This window comes from Choloepus didactylus, chromosome 18, assembly GCF_015220235.1.
Source record: "Choloepus didactylus isolate mChoDid1 chromosome 18, mChoDid1.pri, whole genome shotgun sequence".
Classification (NCBI taxonomy): domain Eukaryota; kingdom Metazoa; phylum Chordata; class Mammalia; order Pilosa; family Megalonychidae; genus Choloepus; species Choloepus didactylus.
In genome coordinates this window covers 75,425,759-75,438,691 of record NC_051324.1, presented here as the reverse complement: position 1 = coordinate 75,438,691, position 12,933 = coordinate 75,425,759, and the positions used below count along the sequence as shown (strand labels likewise).

The 12,933-nt window shown below is 64.4% G+C and overlaps 2 protein-coding genes across 7 annotated transcripts; one reads left to right on the top strand and one right to left on the bottom strand.

Moving 5' to 3' along the window:
• Positions 1 to 529: 529 nt before the first annotated feature.
• Positions 530 to 9,332, bottom strand: GCGR (glucagon receptor). 6 transcript variants are annotated; one of them, XM_037810675.1, is made up of 14 exons: positions 9,270 to 9,332; positions 4,371 to 4,620; positions 4,147 to 4,249; positions 3,580 to 3,687; positions 3,346 to 3,467; positions 3,159 to 3,265; positions 2,927 to 3,083; positions 2,644 to 2,803; positions 2,514 to 2,574; positions 2,133 to 2,202; positions 1,748 to 1,836; positions 1,511 to 1,649; positions 1,401 to 1,442; positions 530 to 1,071 (listed from the first exon to the last, which is right to left on the bottom strand). In XM_037810675.1, the coding sequence occupies exons 2-14, from the start codon at positions 4,428 to 4,430 to the stop codon at positions 706 to 708; spliced, it is 1,584 nt and encodes a 527-aa protein (XP_037666603.1). In that variant the 5' UTR covers positions 4,431 to 4,620; positions 9,270 to 9,332; the 3' UTR covers positions 530 to 705. The 6 variants fall into 6 exon arrangements, with proteins under 6 accessions (XP_037666603.1, XP_037666605.1, XP_037666607.1 ...); XM_037810677.1 differs by having other exon boundaries at positions 4,371 to 4,512; positions 9,270 to 9,327; XM_037810679.1 differs by having other exon boundaries at positions 4,371 to 4,512; positions 9,274 to 9,317.
• On the top strand, positions 5,685 to 8,909 carry LOC119514849 (collagen alpha-1(I) chain-like). Its single transcript, XM_037810560.1, has 6 exons — positions 5,685 to 5,869; positions 6,088 to 6,271; positions 6,328 to 6,875; positions 7,090 to 7,247; positions 7,388 to 8,285; positions 8,879 to 8,909. The coding sequence occupies exons 1-6, from the start codon at positions 5,685 to 5,687 to the stop codon at positions 8,907 to 8,909; spliced, it is 2,004 nt and encodes a 667-aa protein (XP_037666488.1).
• Positions 9,333 to 12,933: the final 3,601 nt, after the last annotated feature.

Genomic DNA, 12,933 nt, shown 5'->3' with positions numbered 1-12,933 from the left:
ACGGCCGCGGGGAGCCACCCCGGACCAGCAGGCCCCAGGGGTGGGTCTCGGGTGAACTCTGCTGTCACTCTTATCTGGACTCATGGGAGTTTCAGGGTCCACCTCCCCCTGCTGTGATGGCCGGGGGCTGCGGAACTGTCAGGGCAGCCAGATGGGGCAGCTGGGGTGGGGCCGTGGGCACCAAGGGAGGCCGTCCCCCGGGCTTGGCCCTGCTCTCGTGAGCGCGTTGCGGGACCTCCAGGGAGAGGGGGCCCCGGGAAACGGCCTCTGGGTGAGGGGTGGTCACAGGTGGTTTGTAGGAAGACCATGGTGGCCGGTGGCCTCCCTCGGCAAATGGGGACCCTCTGGGAGGGCGGGGGGCGGAGGCTCAGGGCTAGTGCAGGGCCGGTGAGGAGACTGAACCCTAAACCTGCCCAGCAGGGGAGGGGCCGTGGCAGCTCCACAGACCAAGGTTCACACCTCGGGGCCCCTTGTGGTCCAAGATCCAACTCGCCACCAAGTGGGGGTGACAGGCAGGGTGCGTGCGAGGGACAGTGCAGGCAGGTGGCCCGTCCAGGTGTGTGCACCAGGCGGCCAGCTCAGGCTCTTTATTGCTGGAGGGGAGACACATTTCCATGACATGGGGACACAGTCCACAGCAAGGTCTTCCCTCCGTACCGTCTGCTGCCCTCTGCCTCAGGGTCAGCGGGGCCGGGAGCTCAGCCCTCAGACCACCAGAGCTGGGGCCCGGCAGACCCAGGGGGGCGCGCCCTCCCCTCCCGCTCGGTGGGGCATCCGCTCCTGGGCTGTCCCACGATGCCCACGTGGGCAGCCGTCCAGCCCCAGCTGGGTTCCGGGTGGGGGTTCAGGAGGGGCTCCCGGTGAGCCCAGGGAGGCCACGGGGGTCACCTCGGAGGGGTCTTGGCCGGCTCTGTTGCTGCTGCCGCTGCTGCTGCCCCTCCCCAGCAGCAGCTTCTCACTGGGGGTGCCAGGGGGCCGGGCCGAGGCCGCGTGGCTGCTGGGGGCGCGTTCCTCCCACAGCGCCGTGCCCAGGCGCCAGCGGGACCAGCGCCGCAGCAGCTCTGACTGCACCTGGGGCGGGCACAGGTCCGGACTGCCATCCCTGCCCACCGCGGGTCCCCCACCCTGTCCCCTCCCCTCTGTGCCACCATCCCACACAGTGGGACCTCGGGGCTCCGGAGGGCCACGTGGCCCCTGGGCGTGCAGTGCTCTGCTGGGGGCCCCTGACCATGGGACGGGCAGCACTCCCCTGGGGCACACCTGGGGACACCACTGCCCCCCACTGTGAGCTCCCCAAGGATGGAGCTGAGGCCCACCATCTTGGGGTGCCCCCCCCAGCACCATGGCAACAGGCCCTCAGTAGATGCGGGCGGAGGACAGGAACGGTGCCGGACCCCTACCTCTTTGTTGAGGAAACAGTAGAGCACGGCCACCAGCAGGCCCTGGGGGGAGAGTGCTGTCAGGGTGGGACCCCAGGGGGCCGCGTGGGCACTGGGGCGGGGGCGGGCACCTGGAAGGAGCTGAGGAAGAGGTCGAAGAAGAGCTTGGCGGCGCGCAGCGTGCCCTGGGCGTGCTCGTCGGTCACGAAGGCGAACACCACCTCGTGGACGCCCAGCAGCGGGATCAGCGTCAGCGTGGACTTGGCCAGCCTGGGGGGGCCGAGCCTGAGCCACGCCCCCGCCCCCCAGCCCCCGCCCCCGCAGCCCAGGCCCGGCCGCCCCCTGGGGCCTCCCTGTCGCCTGCACACCGGAACTTGTGGTCGGAGGAGCGGATCTGATGAGCTCGGAGCTTGGCCGCGAGGGTGTGCAGAACGTGGACGAAGACAAAGAAGTTGATCTGGGGAGCAGGGGGCGCAGCTCAGGGTCAGCCCCAGCCCAACACCCAGCCCCGGCAGCCAGATGCGCCTGAGCTGGTGGCACCCCGCCAAGGATGGGCACACACGCCATCCGGGCAGCCTGGCCTGTGGCCTCCGGCGCTGGCCACTGTCCTGGCCGAGTGCCCAGGCCTCCCCCGGCCCCCTGGGCAGGATGTTGTCTGTCTCCTCGGGCCGCACCACTGGCTTGGGTACCCAGCTGCCCAGGGCTGCCAGGGAAAGACAGGGGCTGGCAGCCCTCAGGGCCTCGTGTCCTCACCAGGATGGCCAGGAAGACGGGGACGCGCAGGATCCACCAGAGGCCCATGTTGTCATTGCTGGTCCAGCACCTGTGGGGACAGGTCCTGGGCCCACTTCCTGTGCCTCTTGCTGGTCCCGGGCGCCCCGTCACCCCCAGGGCCCAGGCTCACATCCTCGTGGCCCCGGGCGCAGGCTGCTGGCCTCCACCCGCCCTTCCACTGTTGATCCGGCCGGGACAGCCCCAGGAAAGGAGGGAGCTGGTCGAGAGCGACCCCCACGCCCAGCACTGCCTCCAGCCCAAGCCCCTGTGCCAGCTCCATGCACTGAGTGGTGCGGCCACCTCCCATGGCCTGGCCAGGGCAGAGAGGGGACTGGGCCAGCACCCGGGGCTCGTACTCACTGGACGTTCTCGAACAGACCCTTGGCCACTGCCCAGGGGACAACGAACAGCACTGGGGCACCTGCACGGAAGGGAGGGCTGGTCCCACAGCCCCGGCCAGCCTGCCCCACAGCCCGGCCACCCCACTCACCCCAGCCGATGCCCAGGTAGAGGGTAAAGCAGCTCCTCCTGGGGAAGGTGGCACAGCCAAGCAGGCGGCGCAGGTACAAGCCCTCCACCAGCAGCCAGCCGTAGTTGGCCACGACGCTGTACTGCATGAGCACGGTGGCCACGCGGCAGCCCGTCACTGCCTGGCACAGGGCACAGCGTGACCAGGGGCCAGGTGGGGACCGGGGTGGGGGGCAGAGGCTCAGGGCTGGGAGCTCAGGGTCCTCGAGGATGGGCTCAGGGGCTCGGGGTGGGGTGGTTCTCACCCCGTCGCTGAGCCAGACGCTGACGCTGAGGTCGTTGCCCACCCTCTGGCTGTAGCGGGCCCTGAGCAGCGCGTCGATAGCCAGCACGGAGGTGGCCTTGAGCACGAAGGCCGCGAACAGGTTCATGTGGATGTAGGTGCGTGTGCAGTGCAGCCGGCTGCGGGGACAGTGGCTCAGCGCCGGCACCACCATCCACCCGTGGCCCCGGGGCGGCCGCCCAGCGCCCGGGTACCTGAGGCCCAGCAGGACGGCCAGGGCGAGGAGCAGCGCGGCCAGCGACAGGCAGTACCCCACCGTGTACATCACCTGGAAGCTGCGGTACCTCCTGGCCACCGTCTCCTGCCGACGGCAGCGGCCGTCAGCACCTGCCAGGCCACCCCGCCCCGCCCGGCACCCCGCCCGGCTCCCCACCCGCTGACCTGGCTCTCGATCTCCCCCACGTCCATCTGGCACTGGGAGGCGTTGCGCCACGGCTGCCCCTGGGGCCCCCGCACCCACTGCCCGTCGGGCCCACACTTCTTGAAGACGTGGCGGTGCTTCACTGCGGGGCAGGGCGCGGGTCAGCGCAGCCCCCACCCCGGCCCCGGGGCTCGGATCGGCCCCCAGGTCCCCAGGGCTGGGGCCAGCCCTGGCCCAGCCTCGTCTGGATTTACCTTTGTGATACCAGGGCAGGTACCAGGGGCAGGAGATGCTGGCTGTGGTGTTGGGCAGGGTGTCCGGCCAGCACGAGTACTTGTCAAACGTGCGGTTGCACACGAGCTCTGCCGGGCGGGCGGGGGCTCCCTCAGCGGGGCCCGGGCCCAGCACCCCCTCACCCCTCCAGCCCAGCCCGGCCGGGGGCTCCGGCTCTGCCCAGGGCCTTCCCTTGCAGACCTCGTGGCTGGCCGCCTCACGTGCCCCAAGCCCACCCTGGGGTCTTCCTTCTGCCCTTGCAGCGCCTCCCCTCCTGGGAGCCAAACCCCAATTCTCCCGGCTTCTCCCCAGGCAGCCCCACAGGCCCAGCACTAGCCCGGAGGTGCCTCAAGGGCAGGCTCACCCTGAGCGCTCGGACCCCTTCCTGCTGCCCCCTGGCTGTACGGCCCGAGGCGCGTTCCCGCCCCCCTGTTCATTTCACCCCTTAAATAGGGGGGGAGCAGGGACCCTCGCAGGGTCCCCATGTGGGCTACACAGGCAAGCAGGATGGCCGCCCCGGGGCCAGCTGAGCAGGAGGCGGGAATCACCGGTCGGGGGCGGCAGCAGGCTCAGGTTGTGGTGACACTGGTCACCATACAGCTTCCACTTCTCAAACAGGAAGTCCATCACCTGCGCGGAGGGGCCCTGTGGCTGGGGAACAGGTGGACGGACAGCCGGAGAGACAGACGACAGGACACAGTTAGCACAGCAGGGCTGGCAGTGCAGGCCGCCCGGCCCCCGCAGCTCGGGGAGGCCGCCCCGCAGCCCTCACCTGGCAGGCCGCCAGCAGCAGCAGCAGGAGGTGGGGGCGCCGAGGCTGGGGGGGGGGCATGTTGCTGGGCAGCCACCCCCCACATCGGGGGCTGCACGATGGGGACAAAGGGTTCTCGGGGGTGTTTGCCCTCCTCTGGAGGCTGCCAAAAGCCAGAGCAGGAGGATCTGGGGAGGGACCCCAAGGAGGGGGAGTCCAGGCTGGCTGTGCCGCGGCGGTGTGGGGGTGTCCTCCTCCGTAGATCCGGCCCCTCTCGACGAAGGAGAGGCCGGGCGTTACAGCTCATTGCCAGTGAGGGGCTGGGGGGTATCAGGCCAGCCCCCAAGTGGCAAGAGGTCTTGCCCATGGCTGGGGGATCCCCACAGCCTCCCCACTTTACAGCCCTGGGAAAGTCAGCTTGCCAGGCCGTGCTGACCCCGTGGGCTGGGCGGGGGCTGGATGCCAAGACCCACCCATCACGCCAGGGGCCCGGTCTCCAGGACACCCACTCAGGTGGCCTCCGTCAAGCACAGGTCCATTCCCCAGGATGGGGGTGTCCGGTGCCCCCCGCGGGTCCCGTCCCAGGCTGACAGCACCTTCCTGTGAGGGCCTCTGGCCACACCCCTGGTCCTGCCGGAGCCGGCGTCTGAGCAGGGGTTTGGGGACAGCAGGGGCCCATCAGCTGCTGCTTGCAGAGTCCACCCTGCCTTTGTGGGGGAGGACAGGGCTCCCTGGGGACCTGGGGACAGGGCTGGGCCTGCTGAGCACGCTGGCCCCCGGACGGACGGACGGACGGGTAGATGGGGGTGGATGATGAGAGATGGTGCCAGCCAGGACCCAGGGAGAAGGGGGGGCTGCCAGGGGGCTGGACAGATGGCCAAGGAGGGACAACCTGGAATTTTGGCCTCCTTTGGTGAGTCCAGCTAAGCCTCCCTGCGTTTCACTCGGCCCCTAACAGGACCCTTGGGTGGCCACCATGCAGGGGTGGAACTGAGTGGCCCAGGCCCGGCACATGGACACTTCTGGCGGTGGGGACCCCGCTCCCAGCTTCTGGGCCACAGGCTCAGGCAGGGCCTGAGGCATGGGGAACCTGGGAGTCACTGGTCCCAATTCCTGAGGGGCTGTCCGGGCACAGGGCTGGGTAGATGGACCCCCAGAGCGGACAGCCCCTCAAGTGGAGAAGCAGCAGGCAGAGGGGAAGGGCCAGTTCGGGTGTCCCCAGGAGGGTCGCTCCTTGAGGGGCTCATCTCCTCCCGGCTTGGGTCCACGTGCCCCAAGGCAGCTGCCCTGGGCAGGCCCAGGCCCCAGGAATCCGGAGCCTCCGGAGACCACTGGATGCCCGGAGAGGGCCTAGGGGGCGGCTGGGCAGCTCGGGTGCAGGGGTGTCGTGAGTGGCTGGAGGCCCTGAGGTCAGGGCAGGGGAGCGAGGAGCCCGAGGAAGTGGGGTGGACAGCAGACGGGCAGGCAGGGGCACTGGCCGGGAGCCCCTCCCCGTCTGGAGGCCCTTTGGGAGCCCCCAGGTGGGCTCTGCCTTAGCTTCCCCATCAGAAACACGGGCACCTCGCCGACTTCCCAGGGTGCTTAGGAGAACATAACGGGGCGTGGGGGGGCAGGGCTGATCCACACCCGGGGGCTGCTTATGGCGGGGAGGGATGAGTCGGCCCAGAGCCCCTCAGGGGAGGAGAGCAGGGCTGGCCTGGGCCCCTTCTTCACTGCCCCCCACACCTGTTCTCCACAGCAGCCAGGTGGGGGGATCCTTTAACCCCCCGCCACAGCTCAGTGCCTACACCCCAGTGGGAAGCCCCAGGCTGGGCATGCACCCCAGTCCAGGTGCCCAGTCCCTAGGGGCTGGGGAGACAGGCAGGAGCCTGAGGTCCTCTGAGAAGAGCAGCAGCTGCCGATGCTCCCCCACTGGGCCTCTGGTGGGGACCCAGGAAAGGCTACAGGAGGGCGTGATTCTGGACCCTTCTCTGAGCAGGGGCTGGGCCACTCAACCCAGGCCCGGCAGGCAGCCCCGGGGCCCGCTCGGCCCGTGGCCATCCTCTTCCAGGCGAGGTCTCAGGGTCCCCGGCGGGGCCCGAGGGTGGTAGGCCGCCCTGCAGGGGAAGTCCCTGTTCTCGCCCGGGATGGAGGGCACCTGCGCCGTGGGGCTCCCCACCTCCCCACAACCGAGGGGACAATGAAATCAGGAGGGCAAAGGGCCCAGCCAGCCGCGGGAAGGTCTGTTGATCCACGGCCGGGCCCCCCCACCTTCCGGCGGCCCAGCCCGGCCTCCGACAGCCTTGATAAATATTTGTCGAAAAGAGTAAGTGGATGGAAACCTCCGACCTCGCGGCTGCCAGATGTGGGGTGCCGCCCGGGCTGTCACTGGCGGGGACCTCGCTTCCACCTTGTTCCCTTCCTGGGCGCCGGGACCCGACCCCCCTCCCGGGGCCAGGCGGGGCGGCTCCCTCTCGGGCAGTGTCAGGCAGGGCCAGGGCCGCGGCCACTCGCCAGCTCCCAGCTGGCACCCAGGGCTGGGCCTGGGTCGGTGTCCCCTGGGGGTGGTCGAGGCATATTAGGGCCCGGAGCGGGAGCCGTGGGGCAGCAGCCAAGAAAGGAGGGGGGGGGGGCAGGATCCCACTGGGTGGGGGAGGGGCTGTTTTGTGAAACCGGAGCAAGGGGTGGAAGGTCACCGCCCCAGGCAGGATCTGGGCCACAGGCTGTTGACCAGCCGGGTTCCTGCCTCCCCCTCCCCCAGGCAGCTGTGCTGGGGTGTCGGCCAGGGCGCCCTGCAGTCCCCTCCACCCACCCTCATCCCCCAAACCCAGAATGGTGGAAAAACAGCCCCGGCCAGTCGTCGGAGAATGCGGGCGCCGGGAAGTCAGGGCTCAGTCGGCTGTGGGGGGGGGCCCGGAGGTGCAGGGAGGGGTGCTGGGGAGGTCAGAGCCACACAGGGCAGTGACCCACCTTTGTCGCGGGTCAGTCACCTGCGTGGGCCCTCGGGGAAGGACCCCCGGGGACGGGCCGGCCCAGCTGATGCTCCCCACCCTTCCGAGGAGACCAGGGGGCAGGGGAAGAGGGGGCTCCCACGCCCCTGGGGGTCCCCGCGCACCCGGGGAGAGGGGAGCGCACAGGCGGGGCTGGAGGGAGCAGCGAGTCCCTGGAGTGTGACCCGGGACAGAGCTCCTGGGGCCCCCGACAGCTGCCCCCCCAGAGACGGCGCCCCCGGGGACAAGGGGAAGGGACTGCGCCCCCGAAGCTGCCCGACACGGCGGGACCACTGCCTCAGCCCGGCGGGCGCACCCGGGGTTTGGAAACGGAGGTGTCCGACGGGGAAACGGACGGCGGCAGCCGGGGACCCCGAGACCACCCGGCCCCGGACGGGTACCCGCCGCTGGTCCCCCCAGTCGAGGCGCCCCCGACCCCGCTGCCCCTGCCGCGTCCCCCTGTCGTCCCCTCGGGGCCGCGGCCCGGGTGCTCACCGCGCGGCGCCGCCCAGGGCTGGGGCTCCTCTGCGCGCCGCGGCGCCGCCGTCCTCCGGGGCCGCTCGTCCCCGCGGCGCTGCGGGCTCCGGGTCAGCGCCGGCCCCGCGCCCGCTCCAGCCGCGCGAACTGGGCGACAGCGACACCGGGCGGGGGCCGGGGGCCGGGGGCGGGCGCCGGGGGTCCCGCAGAAGCGCCCGCGCCCCATCTCCCTGGCGCGCCCTCCGGCGGGTCTGCTGCTCCCCCCGAGAGCCGGGTCCGCGACCCCCGGGGTGTCTGCGCTCGGCGCCCTCCCCCTGGCCCCCCGGGAGCCTCCAACTTCGAACCGCGGTGCCCCCCCGATTTGCCCCCTGATTGGCCGGGAGGGTGGACCCCCCCTCACTGCCCACCGCGCTCCCGGGCGACGCCGTTCGTTCATCGCGGAGCAGGTCGGGTCAAGGGGAGGAGAAACCCCCCACTCGCCGAGCGCAAGGTGCCCTTTAACCCCTTCTGTGCTGCACCGCTCCCGGGGCCTCCGCTGCTGCTTGCACGGCCCCCACCCTCCCCCGCCCCCAGCCGGCTGCCGGCCGCGCCCTCCCCTCGCCGGACCCCTCCCCCGTTCCTACTTCCCGGAGACCCAGAAAGAAGATCTCCCCCCACTGCACCCCCAGCCCCCCACCCCGGGCTTCCTGTCCCTGATTCCCCATCACCTCTGTGCTCCCCTTGCCCTTACCTCAGCCTGGGGGTCTCCACTCCTCACTCCACCCCCCAGCCCTCCTCAACCCCGGCAGGCCTCTCAGGCTCACCAGACCCGGGGACATTGGGGGACCCCATCTTTCCTGGCTCCCAGCATCCTGGGACACTGCTGGCTACTCCCTCCTCCCAGAAAGCCCCCCTTTCCGGGACCCAGACCCCTGGGTTTCCTTGTCTCTCTTTGGCGCCACCCCTGACCCCAGGCTGTCCTCTCCTTCCGGGCCAAGCCGTCTTCTTTCCTGCTGCACCCTCCGCTCTCCCCAGCCTGCATCCCATCTCTGTGGGGTCTGCACTGGGGCCGTCCCCTGACCGCTTGCCCCTCTCCATCCCCAGGTCCCTCCTGCCCGTGTCCACTCCCTGGTAACCCCTGCCTGGCCACCGTGGCCTGGGCACCTGCCCTGGCTGCTGGTCACCTCCTTTGTTGGCTGCTGTCCCTTGTCCTCCCGGCGCTGCTCCCCAACTATAATGTAATTCCGCTTGAGACAGGGGCCAGCCCCGGCCAGGCCTCCTCCTCCACCGCCCCCTGTGGGTGCCCCCACCCCACCGTCCCCTGGGCCTCCTCCACCTGTGGGCCCCAGAGCAGAGCCGTCGCCCGTCCGGCCACCTGCGGGGTGCTCAGCACATCTGGGCCCCTACAGGCCCACCCTGGCCGCCCCTCGTGGGACCCAGCAGCACCCGAGCTGCCCACGGATGGGGCAGGTGGTCTCCAGACCCCCGTTCTTACCAACCCTTCTCAACCTTTGTCCCCGGAGCAGGTGTCTCTGTTTTGGTTCCAGTGATGGCCAGAAGTCAAAGGTCAGGAGGCAAAGGTCAGAAAAGCCCGACTCAGCCTGCGTGGGCACCGCTGGGGCGGGGACCTTCTGAGCTGGGTGCCGGGAGGCCCCCATCACCACCCCGTCCTCTCTGCCTGCACCCCCTTCTGTTCCACCCCTCCCCATCCCTTTGGGGGCCCTTCTCCTGTAGTCTTGTGGTCTTGGGGCGCTGGTTCTGCCCACGAGCTGGGTAGCGGGGCCACTTCCGGCGGGTGAGGGGCTCCTGCCCCCTGCCCTGACCCGGGTTGTCCTGCCCCCCCGCATCCTGAGCAATTCCAGGAGGAACTTGGGTTCTTCTTGGGCTGGGGAGCCAGAGCATTGGGAGGGGGTCCCCCTAGCTGTGACCTGCAACATTCCTGGCCGGACAGAGGCCGGGCGGCCCGGGGGCGCCGGGTGGCAGAGCTGGAGCTGGCGGGAAGGGCTGCGTCTGCAGTGCCCGGATGCGGGGGAGGCAGGGAGGAGGCAGATGGGGTGGGGGCCCTTCCCCGGGCTGGGCCACCTCTGGTTGAGTAACTGAATCCAAGGCACGCGACAGAGTGGGGGCTGGGAATGGAGGGGCTGTCCCCCGACGCAGCACGGGGGTGTCCTCATGCCTGCTTCTCCTCCCCCCGGAAGGGGCCCGGCTGTCTGCGCTTTGGGTTCTGGAGGGAACACCGTGGGGTGCACCCCAGGCCTTCACCAGGGCTTTATCAGGCCGGTGCTGCCCGCAGGCTCCGGGGAGAGCAGGGCAGACCCCAGCCCGGGTTCGGACTAAGTGTCCACACAGGGCAGTGCGGGCACCGGGTGGGGGCGCAGGGCAGAGCCGTGGACACCCAGGAAGGGGCCGCAGCGGAGGGGCTGGGCCAACACCCCCAGAGAGTGGCCGGGGCCTTTTTACTGTGTGCTTACCACACTGCATTTTGTTTTAGCTACTTATTTATTGATTTTGAAATAATTTCAAACTTACAGGACAATTACAAAAATAATACAAAACCAATAGGAGAACGCCAACCCACCCAGTAGGAGACATCATGCTACATTTGCTCTAATCCAACCCCATCCATCGATCTGTTTTCTAAACATTTGAGAGTAGATTGTGTACACCACATATCCATAACACAAAATATTTCCATGTAAACATCCTAAAAACAAGACTATTTACTTTTGTTACCACGTTAAGTACAGTCATCAAGTTCAGGAAATTTAATGTTGATATAAAGCTTACAGTCTATATTCCAATTTTTTCTATTGTCCCAATAATGTCTTTTTGGATATTTTCTCTACCATTATTTAATCCAGTCCAGAATCACATGTTGCATTTAATTGTCATTATCTCGTTAGTCTCTGTCTCTTTTCTAGTGGTGCAAATATACAACATAAAACTTCCCATCTCAACCCCTCCCAAACTACATTGCTTTCCATATAGTTTTGGTCAGCTTTCCTCAGCACACCTTATAACATAAGCATTTGCTGTAGTTTGAAGCTGGTATGTACCCCAGAAAAGGACAAGTTCTTTTTTGAAAAAATTCAATTTTATTGACATATATTCACATACCCTACAATTATCTGAAGAGTGCAATTGTTTACAGAACCATCATATAGTTGTGCATTCATCACCACAATTTTTGAACATTTTCATTACTCCAAAAAAAATAAAAATAAAAACAAGAATAAAAATTAAAGTTAAAAAGAACACCCAAAACATCCCATTCCCCCATCCTCCCCTACTATCCATTTAATCTTTGTTCCCATTTTTCTATCCATCTGTCCATACACTGGATAAAAGGCGTGTGAGCCACAAGGATTTCACATCTCCCAGTCACACCATATAAGCTAAATAGTTACACAAGAATCAAGAATCAAGGCTACTGGGTTGCACTTCAACAGTTTCAGGTATTTCCTTCCAGCTATTCTAGTACACGAAAAACTAAAAAGGGATATGTATATAATGCATAAGAGTAACCTCCATAATGTTCTCTCAAATCCATTTGCGATCTCTCAGCCACTGAAACTTTAGTTTGTTTCATTTCTCTTCCCCTTTTGGTCGGGAAGACTTTCTCAATCCCACAGTGCTGGTTCCGGGCTCATCCCTGGGAGTCATGTCCCACGTAGCGGGGAGGGCAGTGAGTTCACCTGCAGAGCTGGCTTAGAGAGAGGCCACATCTGAGCAATGAAAGAGGTTGGTTGTGACTCTTAGGCACAATTATAAGTAGGCTTAGCCTCCCCTTTGCAGTCACAGGCTTCATAAGGGCAAGCCCCAAGATCAAGGTCTCAGCCTTCTAAATTGGCAGTCCCCAATGCTTGTGACAATATCAGTAATTCCCAGGTGGGAAGTTTAATATCTCCACATTTTCCCCCAGTCCCTCAAGGGGGCTTTACAAACACATTTTTATTCTCTACCCAAATTACTCTGGGATGTATCGGGGCTCCACACTAACCTGTACAAACCAAGCAGATCTCACTTCTAGTCAAGGTTCCTGTAATTATAGTGTTCAAATAAACTGACCATAGAAGTTCAAGTATATAGCATGCTACAGAAAACAAAGATTTTCCACCAAATAAACTTCTCTTCCTTTGGTCCCACACAGAAGTTGAAGTTTTAAAACACCGTCAATATCATCCTTTACCCTTTAGTCTGATTTATCGTAGTCCTAACCAAGTCCATTTCGTTATTATCTTTAATTGAAGGCTGATCTCTTTTGCAGCTTTTATAACATTTGCTGTTTGGGGGAAGCTATGTTCTTATAATCCTTTCCTGCGGGTGTTGAGCTATTGTGGGTGGGACCTTTTGATTAGGTTGTTTCCATGGAGATAAGACCCACCCATTCAAGGTGGGTCATAATCTTCTGACTAGAGCCCTTTATAAGGGGATAAAACACACACAGAAGCTACAAGATGAAATTCAGAGATGCTCACAGAGAACGACACAGAAGCTGAGGAAGGAAGCCCCAGACGGAGGAGCCAGAGGTTGAAGCAATGAAACCTGGGAGCCAAGGACCAGCAGACGCGGCCGTGTGCCTTCCCGCGTGATGCAGGAGCCCAGGGGCCGGCAGCCTGTCTTCAGAGAAGGTGTCCTCTTGTTGGTGCCTTAATTTGGACATTTTCATGGCCTAAGAATGGTGTATTGTAAGTTAATAAATCCCCATTTGTTCTGGTTTGCTAATGCTGCCTTTTTGCAAAATACCAGAGATGGATCGGCTTTTATAAAAGGGGGGTTATTTGGTTACACAGTTATAGTCTTAAGGCCATAAAGTGTCCAAGGTAACACATCAGCAGTCGGGTACCTTCACTAGAGGATGGCCAGTGGCTTCCAGAAAACCTCTGTTAGCTGGGAAGGCACACGGCTGGCATCTGCTCCAAAGTTCTGGTTTCAAAATGGCTTTCTCCCAGGACGTTCCTCTCTTAGCTGCAGCTGCTCAAAAATGTCACTCTTAGTTGCTCTTGGGGCATTTGTCCTCTCTTAACTTCTCTGGAGCAAAAGTCTGCTGTCAAAGGCCATCTCCAAAATGTCTCTCATCTGCAGCTTCTCTCTCAACTCCTGTGCTTTCTTCAAAGTGTCCCTCTTGGCTGTGGCAAGCTTGCTCCTTCTGTCTGAGC